Source organism: Haliotis rubra, unplaced genomic scaffold (genome assembly GCF_003918875.1).
Source record: "Haliotis rubra isolate DU_JTF1 unplaced genomic scaffold, ASM391887v1 Scf1370, whole genome shotgun sequence".
Taxonomy (NCBI): Eukaryota; Metazoa; Mollusca; class Gastropoda; order Lepetellida; family Haliotidae; genus Haliotis; species Haliotis rubra.
The window spans coordinates 71,964-87,557 of record NW_025765304.1 but is presented as its reverse complement, the minus strand read 5'-3'; the positions used below and the strand labels follow the sequence as shown (position 1 = coordinate 87,557).

The window sequence follows — 15,594 nt, the reverse complement described above, 5'->3', positions numbered from 1 at the left end:
TACAGATCCCTGTGGAACTCCGGCTAACACAAAGTTCATTTCAGATTTAGAGTGAGTGAGTTTAGTTTTACGATGCACTCAGCAATCTTCCAGCTATATGGCGGTGGTCTGTAAATAATCGAGTGATCAACATCATAAGCATCGATCTGCGCAATTGTGAACCGATGACATGTGTCAAAGAAGCCAGCGACCACCTGATCCCGTTAGTCGCTCTTACGACAAACATGGGTTACTGAAGGTTCATTCTAACTCGGACCTTCACAGGTTTTCAGATTTAGAACCATTTATAACTGTATATTCTGCTTCCATTGTGGATGGTTCTGGCTCACCTTTTCTCATTAAATTAACCCTTGAAATTCGTGGTCTGTCCGTGAATTGCCTGTAACATGTCTCATGATATCCTGTATTCATTGAAAAATCTTTAATGTTTTTACTTAGATAGCCCGAACTTTCACACACGTTGGCTACAGACCGTTGGAATTTGTTACTCGTTTTCTGCCACTCAGTGCAACATTGTTTAAATTTCTCCTACCTCGTGCTTGTTAAATTATTTTCTGCCTCCTTTGCTACATTTTCTAAGCACATGAAACTCTATGATGACTATATTTGCCATGATCGTTCACTGTCAACATGTTGTTACTGGACGCAGCCATCTTGAACAGTATCGGTTAAAATGGATTTCAAGCATTCTGATTGGTTGAAATCACGACTGATATATATACCTTTTATTCTTAGTTTTAGTACTACTTTCTGAGTGTTAAAGCTTAGGGAACTTTTTTTGAGACCATGTTTAGGGATGACTTTCATCTGTAAATGATCAAAAAACTTCCATGATAGCAGGAATGGGAATGAAACAATCTGAGACCACAGCCGACAGCCTAAATGTGATCTAGCATTATGACTAAAAATTAAATGTCTGTTTGAATCCATATATTCAAGTATTATGATGGCTTAAAGTATGGACTTGAAAAGATAGAGCTTACTGGATGTAAATTACAGAATATATTAATGTCAAATTTTTATTTTCAACTATTTGTATCAATATCCAAGAGTCAGAGCGTTTCTATACTTTTAAAAAAGTAGAGGAATCTGACGTTTCAATTTGGATAGAAAGTATTAGCGTTAACAAACTTTTCATAGACAGACATCTTATGAACGCATACCACCATTTCTCTTTATGACCACCTCAAAACACAACACATGTGATGCACGTGTGCACAACGCATAGTAAACCCTGGCATACATGCATGGGATGTCATGCGATTTGGCGGTTTTCAAGAAGGTTGATAAATCACTGTAGACCATTAATTTTGACAATCATCTTGCATCCCACAGTTGTAAATGTTAGTTTCTAGACGTATTTTTGTCTGAAAATAAAAATTGTACACGTTCAAATTTCACCAATCATCTTTCAAGAGCGATCACTGTACAAACAACTATGGTCATAAGGAAGTGCAAGTGGTGATGCACTCTCAAAACATTCATTATTATCATATCAACATTGATTGACTCTGATAGAGCTCCCAATTTTTTCAATCGTATATTAAAAATGAAGTTCCCCTACTTAAGATCATGAAAATGTAATTTTTAGAGTAAAATTGATATTTTATACTTATCCTGACTCATGCTCTTTTTGCTTGTCTTCTTCTTCTTGCGAACATAGTGGAACACTTGTATCTCCCTAATTGAAGCTCCCTTCAATGTAAAATCACTAATTAGTACTCAGCACGAGTTACCTCCCTTCCACAAGCTCGGGAACGAGGGCGCCACCTCCACCCATGTGCCTCACTCTCTCCTCATATACTGAGCCCAACATTTGAATTTACAGGGAAATCCAAAGTGTTATGTGGGGAGGATGGGAGGGCTTACCTCATGAGTCAGGATAAGTATAAAATATCAATTTTACTCTAAAAATTACATATTTTTCCTTATCCTGACTCATGCTCTTTTTGCTTGTAGACTCCGACGGAAAGGGAGGTGGGAAAAATATAATACTTTGGATTTTAATAATTAGTGATTTGAACTGTGATGATTGTAATAACTGAACTGATGAATTCCTGCTGCTAACTTATCAGCTGCCATATAAAGGTTATTACAAAGTACTTATTATGATAAAGTATATATAACATTAATACAATGCTTAAGACTAATAGACTTAAGCTTGTTAATATGCTAGTATAAACTCCTTAGAGTTTGTTAGCTAAAATACTTTAAGATATAAACATAGTACTAAGCTTAAGATATGATTAAACTTAAGCTAATTATATAATAGCAAAACTCTTTAGAGTTTGTTAGTTAATATACTTATATGATATATATATAATGCTGAGCTTTAGATATGAATAAGCTTTAGCTACATATATAATAGCAAAACTCTGTAGAGTTTGTTAGCTAATATATTTTTACAATATGAGTATAGTACTGTGCTTAAGATATAATTAACTTAAGCTACATATATAATAGCCAAAACTCTGTAGAGTTTATTAGCTTATAGATTAATAATGTAACCATAGTACTAAGCTTAAGATAAGATTAGACTTAAGCTAAATGTATATAGCAAAAAAACTCCTTAGAGTTTATTAACTAATATACTTTTATGTTATAACCATAGTACTGAGCTTAAGATATAATTAAACTTAAGCTATATATATAATAGCAAAACTCCGTGGAGTTTTGTTAGCTAATACATTTTATAATGTAACCATACTGCTTAAGATATGATGAAACTTAAGCTAATTGTAAAATAGCAAAAACCCTTTAGAGTTTGTTAGCTAAAATACTTATATGATATAAACCTAGTATTGAGTTTATGAAGGAAAACTTAAGCTACATATATAATAGCAAAAACTCCGTGAGAGTTTGTTAGCTAATATACTTATATGATAAAAACATAGTATTGAGCTTAAGATTTGAAGGAAACTTAAGCTACATATATAATAGCAAAAAAAAAACTCCGTAGAGTTTGTTAGCTAATACAAGTTATAATGTAACCATAAAGCTTAAATTATGATGAAACTTAAGCCAAATATATAATAGCAAAAACTCTTTAGAGTTTTGATAGCTAAAATACCTATATGATATAAACATAGTACTGCTTAAGATATGAATAAGCTTAAGTTACATATAGCAAAAAACTCCGTAGAGTTTGTTAGCTAATACATGTTATAATGTAAACCATATTGCTTAAGATATGATGAGACTTCTAAAGCCAAATAGCAAAACTCTTTAGAGTTTGTTAGCTAATATACTTATATGATATAAACATAGTACTGAGCTTAAGATATGAATAAGCTTAAGCTACCTATATAAAAGCCCAAACTCTGTAGAGTTTGTTAGCTTATATATTTTACAATCTGAGTATAGTACTATGCTTAAGATATAATTAAGTTAAGGTAAATATATAATAACCAACTCTGTAGAGTTGTTAACTTATATATTGTATGATGTAATAATCATAGTACTGTGATGATAAAAAGAACTTAAGCAAATTATATATAGCATGTAGCTATTTAGTACTGTTATAAGATAAGTAGAAATCTGTGAGATTGACTTATCTTCTCCGAGGGAACTGTCAACTGTAGTGCGAGGGACCATGGGATCGAATTGGTGGATACCTGAGGCGTCCTCGGTGATGATATCTCTCAGATAATGGTTGGCAACCACCATATCGGATCTCCAGAAAATAAACCCTCCATTATTTCAAATAACATTGTGTAGATCAATGCAGAAGTTAGCAGCTCTAATATCATGAGCATTAAAAAGCTCATGGAGGTAGTCAGTTAGGTCCATCCGTCTTGTATGCACGTAGTATGACAGTTCTGATCCAAGCGGAGATATAGTATCATGCGAGATTTCATTCTGCGTAAGTTGATGATAGAAAGGAAATAATCTGTTGTATTATTCCCTTCTGTTTGGTTCGGTGGAGATAAATTTACAGTGCTCTTGCTGGCCATCGTGATAGAATCATCATATCATAAAGTCCAAGTATGCCATCCAGGCGTGTTCATAAACCTCACTTGTGAGGTGTTGGAGCACTATATTCAGATCCTCAAGTTGGAGGGTGAAACTTCCGTTTTAATTCTTCAATCAGAAAGTTTAAGTAGGTTTACTAACCATCTAGTTGTGTTAGTAGCTTGATTATGAAATTCAGCTGTAGTCTGAGGCAGCTGTGGATTTAGATCCACTTGTATCCCGTCGTCTAGGTTATTAGCTCGGAAGTCCTTGACGATGTAGGTGCACAACCAGGTGTGTCTGTCCTCGTTGAAGTTTATGTAAAATTGCCTGACTGCCGTGCCCTCGTCCTAACTTGACAGGGAGGTCTCTAACCTGAAGAAAGCAGCCCAATCATGAAGGTTCAGATTAACTGGACTGTAAGGAGGCTTGCTCGTTCACTGAAATATAGTTGTCACTTGTAACGTAAGTGTTGACCTGTGAAGAAAGATCGACCTCTCGCGAGTCGCGTCCAACGCGTCCAATCAGAACAAAGGCATTTTGATTCTGTAGAATACCCGCGCTGTGATGTCACGGTGTAGCAGGAAAACCTTGTATAAAATGTTGCCGCCGTTGATATTAGCATAATCGCCGGTCTTCACCGTAAGCTTCCCCGGCTACCCGAGTGACCACGTGTTTTCGAGGGTTAAAGGTAAACGCTACGAAACCTCGGCGCCAAATACCTCGCTTCTGTAATATTAATGCTGGGTAGGTTATTTTCCTGGCTGTCGTGAAAGTAACTTCAGTTTTGAATATAATTCACTTTCTTATATAAAGGTACAATAAACTTGGTAAGTTGTCAGCTTGTAGACTGTATACATGAATGTATCGGGCCATAATTGTAGAATTAAAGCTGAACTTGTTGTACATATTCTTCCTCAGAAACTTTGACGATTATGAGTTATACTTTTCGCTGTAACAAGGCTGCTGTTCAATTTCGATATTGAATTGTCTGCAGATCTCGCGTAATGGTCACGCGATGTAGATACTTTCAGATCAGAAGTCCGGGATTGCATATTCTAGCAATCTATAATGGAAAGGTTGATTTCTGTGAAGATCTATGCAACGCCGTTGATTAATTAATATAGCGACGCTTTGTGTTGTAAATAGCCTGTGCAATTGTCTTCGCGTAGGCTTATAGATCGCATATGGCATACAGTTGATAGACAACTTATGCGATGTCTTGAACGGACTGACGAAAGTAGCTATATATGACGAAAGTGGCTAATATATGGAGACCTTGGAGGAGAATTCCTCGGTGGGCGCCGTGAGATTTCGCGAAGCTCTCGAAGTATCCAATCTAGATTTCCTGTGTGAGGTAGACTTGGAGTTACTTAGCCTTCAGCGACCTTCGAAAGCATTGAGTCAGAGCCCGATCAGTATATATATAATATATGAGCTTGCTTCTCACGAAATCCACCTCTGTGTTCAACAGGAGTGAGTGAGTGTATTGTTTTCACCGCTGGTGAGCCGTGAACTGGTGAGGCTCTAGCTCCTTCGAGGTGGCCTGGGACTTCCTAGGCTAAGTGTCGAAATCGATCAATATATGAGCCGCTAGCTTCATACAGGGTGTGGTTCTTGCTGGTTCTGCATAAGTAGAGCCGAGTAGATCATCCTATCATCTTCAGAAGTCGTGTCACGAAATCTGGTGATAAGAATCTCATTGATCGCTCTAGATCTATTAATGCCAACAACATACCTCTGGCGCTTGAACTGTTATGGCTTTATGGTAGGCTGTGTCCACATACTGTGGCACCTTGCAATCGAAGTCGATTGGAGGTAAGGTGATGGCGTCTGCCTCGCCTTCCTTTATCAGGTATGTCTGCCGAGTTGCCACTCTTGAAGGTGAAGAGAGATCTAGGTTGTTTACCATCCAATATCGTATCTCAGCGTCTGAGAAAATGATGCCTCCATCATTTTTCATCCCAGCATCACTGATGAGAGGTTGATGCTCTTCTGATGGTGGACTGTGTATTTCTATCTCTATGTCGGGTGACGCCGGGGAGACCTGACTGTAGACTTGTGTGCAGACTTGTGTGGTGACCTGTGAGACGATCGGCGTGGTGATGTACGCGAGGAGATCGGCACGGTTAACGGGCGCTGGAGATCGTGTTGGTGAACTGCGCCTATGCGTTGACCTTCTCGAGACCTGTGAGGAGAATGTTGATAGCTTCGCCGAAGCTCTCGTAGTCAGGTGTCCTTCGCTGGCTTTTAGCGAAGCGCCTTCGCTGGCTTCCTCTGCGTCCGGTCCTGGGGAACGGCGATTTGACCTTCGAAGGCTTCCGTGAGGTCTGGCGGTCTGAGTCCGCATCTAGGGATGAAGCCGAGGAATGATGATCTATCCACGCCGGCGAAGGCCTTCCGCGAGGCTGCCATCTGGGTCCTTCCGTGGAGGTGGTCTGGCGACTTCCGCTGGCGAAAGGTGGTTTCTGTCGTGGCTGCTACGCTGATGGGGTGCCTCTGGGGTGTCGTCTGCGTTGGAACCTTCAGCGGCAGGCTTTCGGCCTTGGGCTGGCTGCTTCCCAGTCTGTGGTGGCCCTCCATCATGATCATGATTTGCCGCAACAGTTCATCTGGGATGGTCATGCATCGGATTAGTCGGTGCCCTCTCTGGCGATGTTAGCGGCGGGACCCTCAGGGAAGTCGTCTGGCGCCAGTGTAGAGACATCAGGCTGCATGGCGATCTCTGCTGATGTCACTGTAGCTGCCTCCGGTTAAGCTTCTTGTGGCGTCATCCGGAATGATGATCAGCTGATCATCGTAGAGGCGCCCAGTTCAGCGGCTGGAACAATCTCGGTTGAGAAAGTCCTAGTAGACTTCGTTGATTTCCCCTCAGAGGTCGACTGCCCTGGGGGTGCGGAAGTCTGCGCTGAGTGTTGGTAGCGGCGGGACCCTCAGGAAGATCATAGAATATCAGCGTTGGTACATCAGGCTGCATGTTGATCTGCGCTGACATCACTGTTGCCGACGATCGGTCATTCTTTTGATGTACATCAGGTATGATGATCGGCTGATCATCATACAGGCCCAAATCTGCGACGGAACAATCTCGCTGAGAAAGTTCAAGTAGACTTTTCGTTGATTTCCCCTCAGAAGGTCGCGTTGAGATGCAGTAGAAAACTCTAGTCTTCGGCTGCGGCGATGGGATGTCTGGGGAAGCAGGACACTTCTTGAGGCGGCGGACTACGTCCCACTTCTCCACCACTCTAGCGGAACACCAGACGGAGGCCGGGTCGACCAACAGCAGTAGACTGGCGAGGGTTCAGGTGTCTCAGTCATGGCTAGACTCTGCATACGCCGACCTATCTGCTGCGGCGTCTCAAACGCATAAAAAGCAATTATTTATTAAAGGCAGAAATGGATAAATTAGTACCGCAACTGCAACGTGAATAAAATGAACATGGCGCAGTACAACTAGGGCATATTAAATGCGGATCAGCAGCAGAATAAAAAGCGTAATCTGCAACAGAACAGAATTTTTATCAACGTAATCCACTGAAACAAACACGGCGTCCATTGAATAAACAGTAGAAACACGACTAAATATCAATATATAATTGTTGAAGGATACTAGCTAAACCTCTATAGATGTCTATACGAGGTAACTAACTAAATATAATCAAAGGATATAGTGTGTCGGGAGACACAGGTGCTCTCACGTCCAGCTCACTGGGCGAAGAAGGAGAGAGTGAGGCACATGGGTGGAGGTGGCGCCCTCGTTCCCACGCTTGTGGAAGGGAGGTAACTCGTGCTGAGTACTAATTAGTGATTTTACATTGAAGGGAGCTTCAATTAGGGAGATACAAGTGTTCCACTATGTTCGCAAGAAGAAGAAGACAAGCAAAAAGAGCATGAGTCAGGATAAGGAAAAATAATGGTGTTGCTTTGCTAATGGCCCAGGTTTAATTCCCCACGTGTGTGAAGCCCATTTCTGGTGTTAACCACAATGATCTTGCTTGAATATTGCTCCCCAGGGAGTTGAGACTGACAGTACGATGTGCCATTGAGATTGATGGGAAAAACAAAGCGCCTATGAGCAGCTGAGCTGGATATTGGCGCTATACAAATATTAGCATAATAATAAAACATGACTTGCTGGTGCATGAAAACGACCCAAGAGCAAAGTTAACCTGAGTGTTTTCAAAACCAACGTCGTCTAATATACATATTCAAGGAAATCCCTGCACTGGGAACCAAATACATTTCCATCCATGCATGTATTGCTCACATTCTCTAGCTTGTGGTGCGAAAACAGCGAGAATCCCTCAAAGATGTATTCATGGTTGTCGTACTCTATCACAGTCAGGCATTTGGTCTGGAACAAAACATGAAGAGAATTAGGTGCTGGAATACATCAGTCATGAAGCTAGCTTGTTTTAGCATTGTCATTGATACATTGTTATTCAACTAAAACATTACCTTAGTCAAGTATTTGTATTTTTGTTTACCCAGGAAGATCCGGGTTAGAATTCGTCTTCTGGGTGTGGCGTTAAATAACAACCACACAATGTCTTATTTATTCATAATCAATGTAAGCATCTTATTCCCATTGCATGCGATCAATGCTCGTTCAGACATTTAATCATTACAGCGTAAGCAGGGTGCTGGGTGTGGCGTTAAATAACAACCACACAATGTGCGTCAATGCGCGTCGAGTGCGTCGCGTCGCATAATCAAGCGTAAGCTGGGAGTGCGTGCGTCGTGGCGACCCTAGTGGTTCAAGCGCTTGTTTGTTATGCTGAAGGCCCAGGTTTGATTCCCCACGCGAGTACAATGTGTGCAGCCCATTTCTGGTGTTGACCACAATGATATTGCTGGAATATTGCTCCCCAGGGAGTTGAGACTGACAGTACGATGTGCCGTTGAGATTGACATCCAGCGATTGAGGGAAAAACAAAGCGCCTATGAGCAGCCGAGCTGGATATTGGCGCCATACAATTATTAGCATAATAATAAAACATGACTCCAAGGTTTTGGTTCGAAGTGTAAAACCTTGAAAGATGAGTGAGTGAGTATGGTTTTACATCACTTTTAGCAATATTCCAGCAATATTCCAGCAATATTCCAACAATATTCCAGCAATATCACAGCAAGGGACACCAGAAATGGGCTTCACACATTGTACCCATGTGGGAAATCACACCTGGGTCCCTGGTGTGACGAACGAAAGCTTTAACCACTAGGCTACCCAACTGCACCCCTAGAAGGATGAAACTCCCCAGTCAGGAAGTCATTCTTACCAGGAAGTTTGTAGCGGGAGACATCGTGATCCTGTAATGATGCAGCATGTTGAGGCTGTTGCTCTCCATGTCGCATTTCTTCAGCATCTGAAACGGCAACACATCATTTAGCATGTCTGCATCCTTAATACAATGCTGCCTTGCCACTGGTCAGAAATATTTTAAGATCACAATATACTGGAAAACAGATATACATGACAAAGAACAAAGTTTTCATAAAATAAAGCTTTTTTTGTTGAGTATAAATGAAGTGAAATATATTTCAAGATTTCTTTTCAGATTTTTTGTGAGAAAAATTCTGTTTGGTAGGCTGGGAGAAAGGGGGAGAGAAAAAGAAGGAAGGGAAGACGGGAAGAAAGAAACGAAGGGAAGAAGAAAGAAACAAAGGAGGGAAGAAAAGAAAGAAAGAAAGGGAAAAAGAAGAAAGAAAGAAATGGCAGAAAGGTAGATGGGAAGAAGGGAAAAAAGAAGAAAGAAAGAATTGGAAAAAAGAAAGAAAGAAGGGAAGAAGGGAAGAAAAGAAGAAAGAAAATAAGAAGGGAAAACACTCAGTCAGTTTGTTTGTAAATGATTGCTGAGTTGCTATGGTAACTAACCTCCTCTCCGGGGAAGATGTTGTGTCTGATGCCGGTTTTCCTGGACTTAATGCTGCACTGGCAGAGGGGTCCGTCATTCATCTGTATACAGACATGTAGTACACTCCAACATGTATAATAATAATAATTAAGAACAATTTGAAATTTTAATATAAATTGTATATTTATATACTTATCCTATCTCACGATTTGCACTTCTCTCTCTTGCTTCGACGCTGAGTGGAACAAATGAGAACTTTTCCTGTAGGCCTCTCTTGTCCATACGCCCGTGTTCCCCAGGCTGCTCTCTTTATAGGACAGGTCCCTAGTCCCTGGCTAAGCGTGCAGCACGTTCCCCTGTCTACCCACCTGACTACCTCAGAGTGATCATTCTCTTCTTGGAGCCAATAACAGTTATACGCAACTGTTGTAATCTGAGTAGAGGGGAGGCTGGATGAGCATCCATCGCGTGAGATAGGATAAGTATATAAATATACAATTTATATTAAAATTTCTAAATTTTTAAACTTATCCTATCTCACGATTTGCACTTATCCCACGGTTGGACGGTGGGTCGCAGATTACCCTAAGTCAAAAGGCACTGACAGTATATACTGTATAGGCTAATGACAACCGTAGATAGCAATGAACAAGGGAGGCCGGATCTGACTAGCATAGTACCTCTACTAGTGACGGGTTCTCCTGAACCCCTTGGCTTACTAGGCATCATCGCTCCTAAGGAGTGGGTGCTCCTGAGCAATGTGGTGTTCGGCCGCAGGATCCGACTAGCATAGTACCTATACTAGTGATGGGTTCTCCTGAACCTCTTGGCATACTAGGCATCATCGCTCCCAAGAGTGGGTGCTCCTGAGCGATGTGGTTTTCGGCTGCAGGATCCGACTAGCATAGTACCTATACTAGTGATGGGTTCTCCTGAACCCCTTGGCTTACTAGGCACCATCGCTCCCATGGAGTGGGTGCTCCTGAGCAATGTGGTGGTCAGCAGCAACCCTTGAATATGCAAGAAAACGCAACTAGGCAAGTCACCTTGCCTCGCCACGATTTATCAGAGTACCCCCGTAATTACGACTAGTAATCGGGCCCGCACCTGCTTCAAGACAGCCCCCCAGACCCCATCACGAAGAGGGGAAAAGGTGACTGAATCGGAAAACTCACAAGTTAAAGGTACTTAGGAGCTTGAACGCTACAAATCCATAAGGAAATCGGGAAGGACTCACTACACTGACGTGATTGCTCCATGGAGTAGAGGTCAGCAAGCGAGATTGTTGAACACTTCTACATCCGTAGGGAGCAACGACAAGGGAGGCCCATAACTACCAAGGTCACTACGTGCGATGGTTAGTTCGAACCCAATGACTTACTAAGCACAATTGCTCCCAGGGACCGGGACTCCCGAGCAATGTGGTGTTCAGTCACTACCTTCACGAAAGTGAAAGGACGCAGCTTAGCGAGTGTAATCAGTCGCATTACCATGATTTCCAAGGTACCCCTGTAATAAAAGTCTAATGACTAGTATCGGGCCAGCCCCTGCTTCGAAACAACCCCCACAGACACCGTCCCAAGGAGGGTGAAAGGGTAATTGAATCGGAAACTCACAATTTTAACGTTCAGTACCACAACATCATCTTATGACTTCCACTACTTACCACAGTAAGATCACATAGATGTGTATAGGTACTTAGGAGCAAGAACGCTACAAAGTGTAACACTTTGGGAATGACTCACTTCACTGATGTAAGTACTCCACAGAGCAGACGACAGTAAGTGAGGTGGCGACCCTCCAGAGTCTCAAATTAAATTGAGAGGAGAAATCGAAGTCCCAGAAGAAACGAAGACACAAATCAAAATAAAATTCAGAATTTTATTCAGATTGTACACAAAGCAGCAACGATCGCAACTGGTGATCATCTACGCTGAAGCTGATGGTTGTACAGAGTGGCGAACAGGTCTACATCTGGTCGTGATAACAGGTAGATATTCGACTGGAATATCAGAGGCAGTTGTTTCCACTACGTGAGTGACAGGTGTTTGGGACGTGACAGGGCATCGGCAATGACATTGCTCATCCCGGGAATGTGTCAGGCTCTGGCCACTGTGTTGAGTGAATCGATCAGATGATAAATTCGAAACATCCACTGAAGCAGAACCTCTGATCCTGTCGACCCCTGATGGTTTATGTATCAAACTACCATCGAAATGTCTGATTGAATCAGTATATGAGAGGACTGTAGTTCAACTGCCCAATGCCGAACGGCGAAAATGACAGTGCTGAATTCCAATTCGTTGATATGAAGGGCCCTTTCTCCTGATGACCACTGCTAGGCCACTTGATGGAGAAAGTGAGCGCCCCAGCTTGAGAGATGCATCAACGAACAGGGGTTGAGTCGGTATGAAGGGCACCATAGAGACTCCAAAGCAAACATTCCACTTGTTGAACCACCAATGAAAGACTGAATGTAGTTGTGCGGGAAGACGAATCAACTCCCCACTTTTGCCACTGACGAAAAGTTGTGGGTTGGACCAGCACCAGTGGTACGTTGCACTGAATCTTGTCCCACCCCTCCTGGGGCACAAACGTCATGACCTATCGTGTTGAAAATTGTCCCAATAAAAAGTAATCACCAGGTCGTTGTTACCTCTGATTTCTCCTAATTCAGCAGCCATCCTTATAGCGCGAGCAGCTTGATGATGAACTGCCTGTGGAGATGAAGGACGACTGGATCCTGCCGGGCTTGAACACAGTCGTCGATATTGTTCTTGAATGTCACGTCTCGACAATGCAGGTAGCTTGTTATCGGATTGGGTACCTGAGTAAAATGCCACGAGGCCGTACAAATGCCAAACAGCAGGACCCTCCATTGGTATCAATTGATGCCCCTTGAAAGTAAATTGAAGATATTTCCGATTACATTGTAAACGAAGTGAAGAAATTTGTATGATCGGCGACCTCAGGAACGTTTTGGTTAGCCGAACAATGTGATGGTTCGCAAGGTGGAGTGATAAAGGTAGTAGATCGCTGCCTGGTGACAGCCTGGGCATAACTGCAGTGACCTCTGAACTCAGTACTTGAGCTAGTGTAGTAAACCGCGTAACCCCAGCCAAAGTCAAACCGTTCATGGGCGTTTCTGTCTGTCACCCTCGATAAGCAGTCTCTCTCGACTGGCTGACGAAATCCCGACACAATCATTCTTACCGGGAATGGCACCGTTCATTGTTACTAGCCTTTGGAAGCTGGACCTGATATCCGACTCGTGGGACTAAGACAAGTCTGCCAGGGCAATTCAACGTCACTCTAAACATCAAAATTTCGGTAAACAAACAGTAGTCCACCATTTGCAAACGTTACCCACGATGCGACAAAAATCCAGACAACACAGTCTTCGGTTAACCGGGCGAGTCACAACCCATAAATTCTGGGCTGCGCTATGCTGACTACTTGACAAGACATCGATGCTGGTACCATGCACAAAAACTTGACCCATCTGACATCTGTCCAGAAACTTGCTGATGATGTAAAACGCAAGGTGCTGAAGATGACGAACCATCTGCAATGATTGCACCCAGCGATACACAGAAACGCTGTTATGAGTAGTCTGTAGTAACAAGACTCAGTGAAGCGTCGTAAGTATTCCTGGCTAGCAAGCTTATCTAGTAATGCCCTATCGGGTGGTCGTAGTGCTGAATTCTACGCCGAAGATAGATTCTTTAAACTGAATCGTTCATCAAAGGTGAAGATCGGATGGTAGATTAAATCTGGAATGAGATCAGTCCGGGTCACAGAGCAATCTTGAAAACTGGGACCGTCAGACCGTCGAGTGCCGAGCGTAATATGTCTAGATGACTGCGCTACTGACATCAAATGTGAATCGATTCGGCATGGTGAAGCACATAGCTACTACCTCTGTTCAACAAGCAGAAAAAGGGTACCAGGTGGGATAAGTTATGTGACTAAAAACTTTAAACGCCTCACAAGCCGTGAAGGTAAACCAGATAAACAAATCAGTTTGTCGTGCTTAGAGCTTGCCACTCCGTGGTGAGGAATTCAGCGCCTCACAGATGCCCTGAAAACTAGGATCGTGTTGAAAACTAGCAGAGTTCGACAAATTTGGCCGTATCTAGATGCAAGTTCACGATCCTCGTTGAGGATGTTAAAAACCAGTGTTGATAAGTCCCGATCCTTCATGTTGAATGTAATAAATACTAGTAAAACATCTGGTATTTTCCTCTAGGTAGCCGTAGGTGGTTGGCGAACCAAGCGAGTATGTGTGTCAAATCAACCAAAACAATTCCTGCATCTTAAAAGCGACTGGCGAGGCTCGAACCATGAAAACAAAGACGAAGTTCGATTTGGGTTAAGTGGCTTGGGAGGCATCCCAGACACAATTTGCATAGGCTCTGACGAACCAGTAGGCTGGTAAGATGCGCCGTGTTGGAAATAACACGAGTGGTGAATCGCCGAATTTGGTGAATCAACTCAATTGGTAGGCAAGGTCCGAGGAACGGATTATTGACGAATGCTGACAGTTCGATGAATGCTGACGATTCAGTGATCTTGAATGGCCAGGTGAACTGGTTCGGCGATATGAAGCGGTTCGGCCTGGTGAAACGGGACGAGTTGGGCTAGTAAATTGGTTCAGTTTAGTTTAGAATGGTGAACCGGAACGTTGCTGTGATCTGGATTGGCGTTGTGATCTGGATCGTGACTGTGATCTGGATCAGTTTGGTATCTAAAACGTTTAAATGATCTCAGCTGATGGAGAGATCTAGAAAGATCAGATGAACCAGTGAGGTGAAATGTTCCGGCCGAGGTGAATTGGTTCAACGAGGTGAATCGTTTCGGTGAAGAAAGCCGTTATGGCGAGGCGAACCATTTCGGTGCGATGAATCGAACCGATGATGTGAACCGTTTCGGAGATAAGAAACAGTCTTATATATGGCGAATTGAGTCGATGTCGTGATCCAATACGCCTTGGCGAAACGGTTCGGCCTGGTGAATCCATTCGGTGTGGTGAACCGATTCAGTGTGGTGAATCGGTTTGGCGATTTGACGATGTAGATCGGCTGTGTGAGTCGGCTGGGAACACAGAGCGGTTCGATGAGGCGGAACGACGAGTAGACATCTGATGATGCGCCAATAAAATCATCACCTTCCGACATGGGAATCTCCAAATGACGAGCAGTTAATACTGGTCGTTGAAGCGGGCCTTTTGTCGGGTGATCAACTGTTGAAGTGTAACAAGCTCTGTCTGCCAGCCAACGGGAGCAAGCATGTCAAAATGCTCTAAAATGTCCTTGATAAGGGAGCACATTCCCGACTACGCTTGCTTCAGGAACACAGGTCAATACAACCCACACATGACGAGTGGGGATCCGAGGAAGAAAATAGTGTTACAGTGTGCGCAAAATTATGCTACTTTGGGTTAACTACCCATGATATATTTCTCATGTTAACTTTTAAGGAAAACTGAGAACTCGCACACTATACGTCCACACAGTGGTGCGACAAGAAGAAGAATGATCACTCTGAGGTAGTCACGTGGGTAGACAGGGGAACGTGCTGCACGCTTAGCCAGGGACTAGGGACCTGTCCTATAAAGAGAGCAGCCTGGGGAACACGGGCGTATGGACAAGAGAGGCCTACAGGAAAAGTTCTCATTCGTTCCACTCAGCGTCGAAGCAAGAGAGAGAAGTGCAAATCGTGAGATAGGATAAGTTTACAAATTAATAATAATTAGTCCATTTAAATTGTCCTAAATCCACACAGACAA

General features: G+C 42.8%; 1 protein-coding gene across 1 annotated transcript in view; it reads right to left on the bottom strand.

Annotated features, from left to right (window-relative positions):
* The window catches only part of LOC124268336 (ribonuclease 3-like), a 72,302-nt gene that overhangs the window by 45,990 nt on the left and 10,718 nt on the right, over positions 1 to 15,594 (bottom strand). The window contains 3 exon segments of the mRNA XM_046703308.1: positions 8,219 to 8,305; positions 9,231 to 9,317; positions 9,827 to 9,907. Coding sequence (XP_046559264.1) covers positions 8,219 to 8,305; positions 9,231 to 9,317; positions 9,827 to 9,907 — 255 coding nt within the window.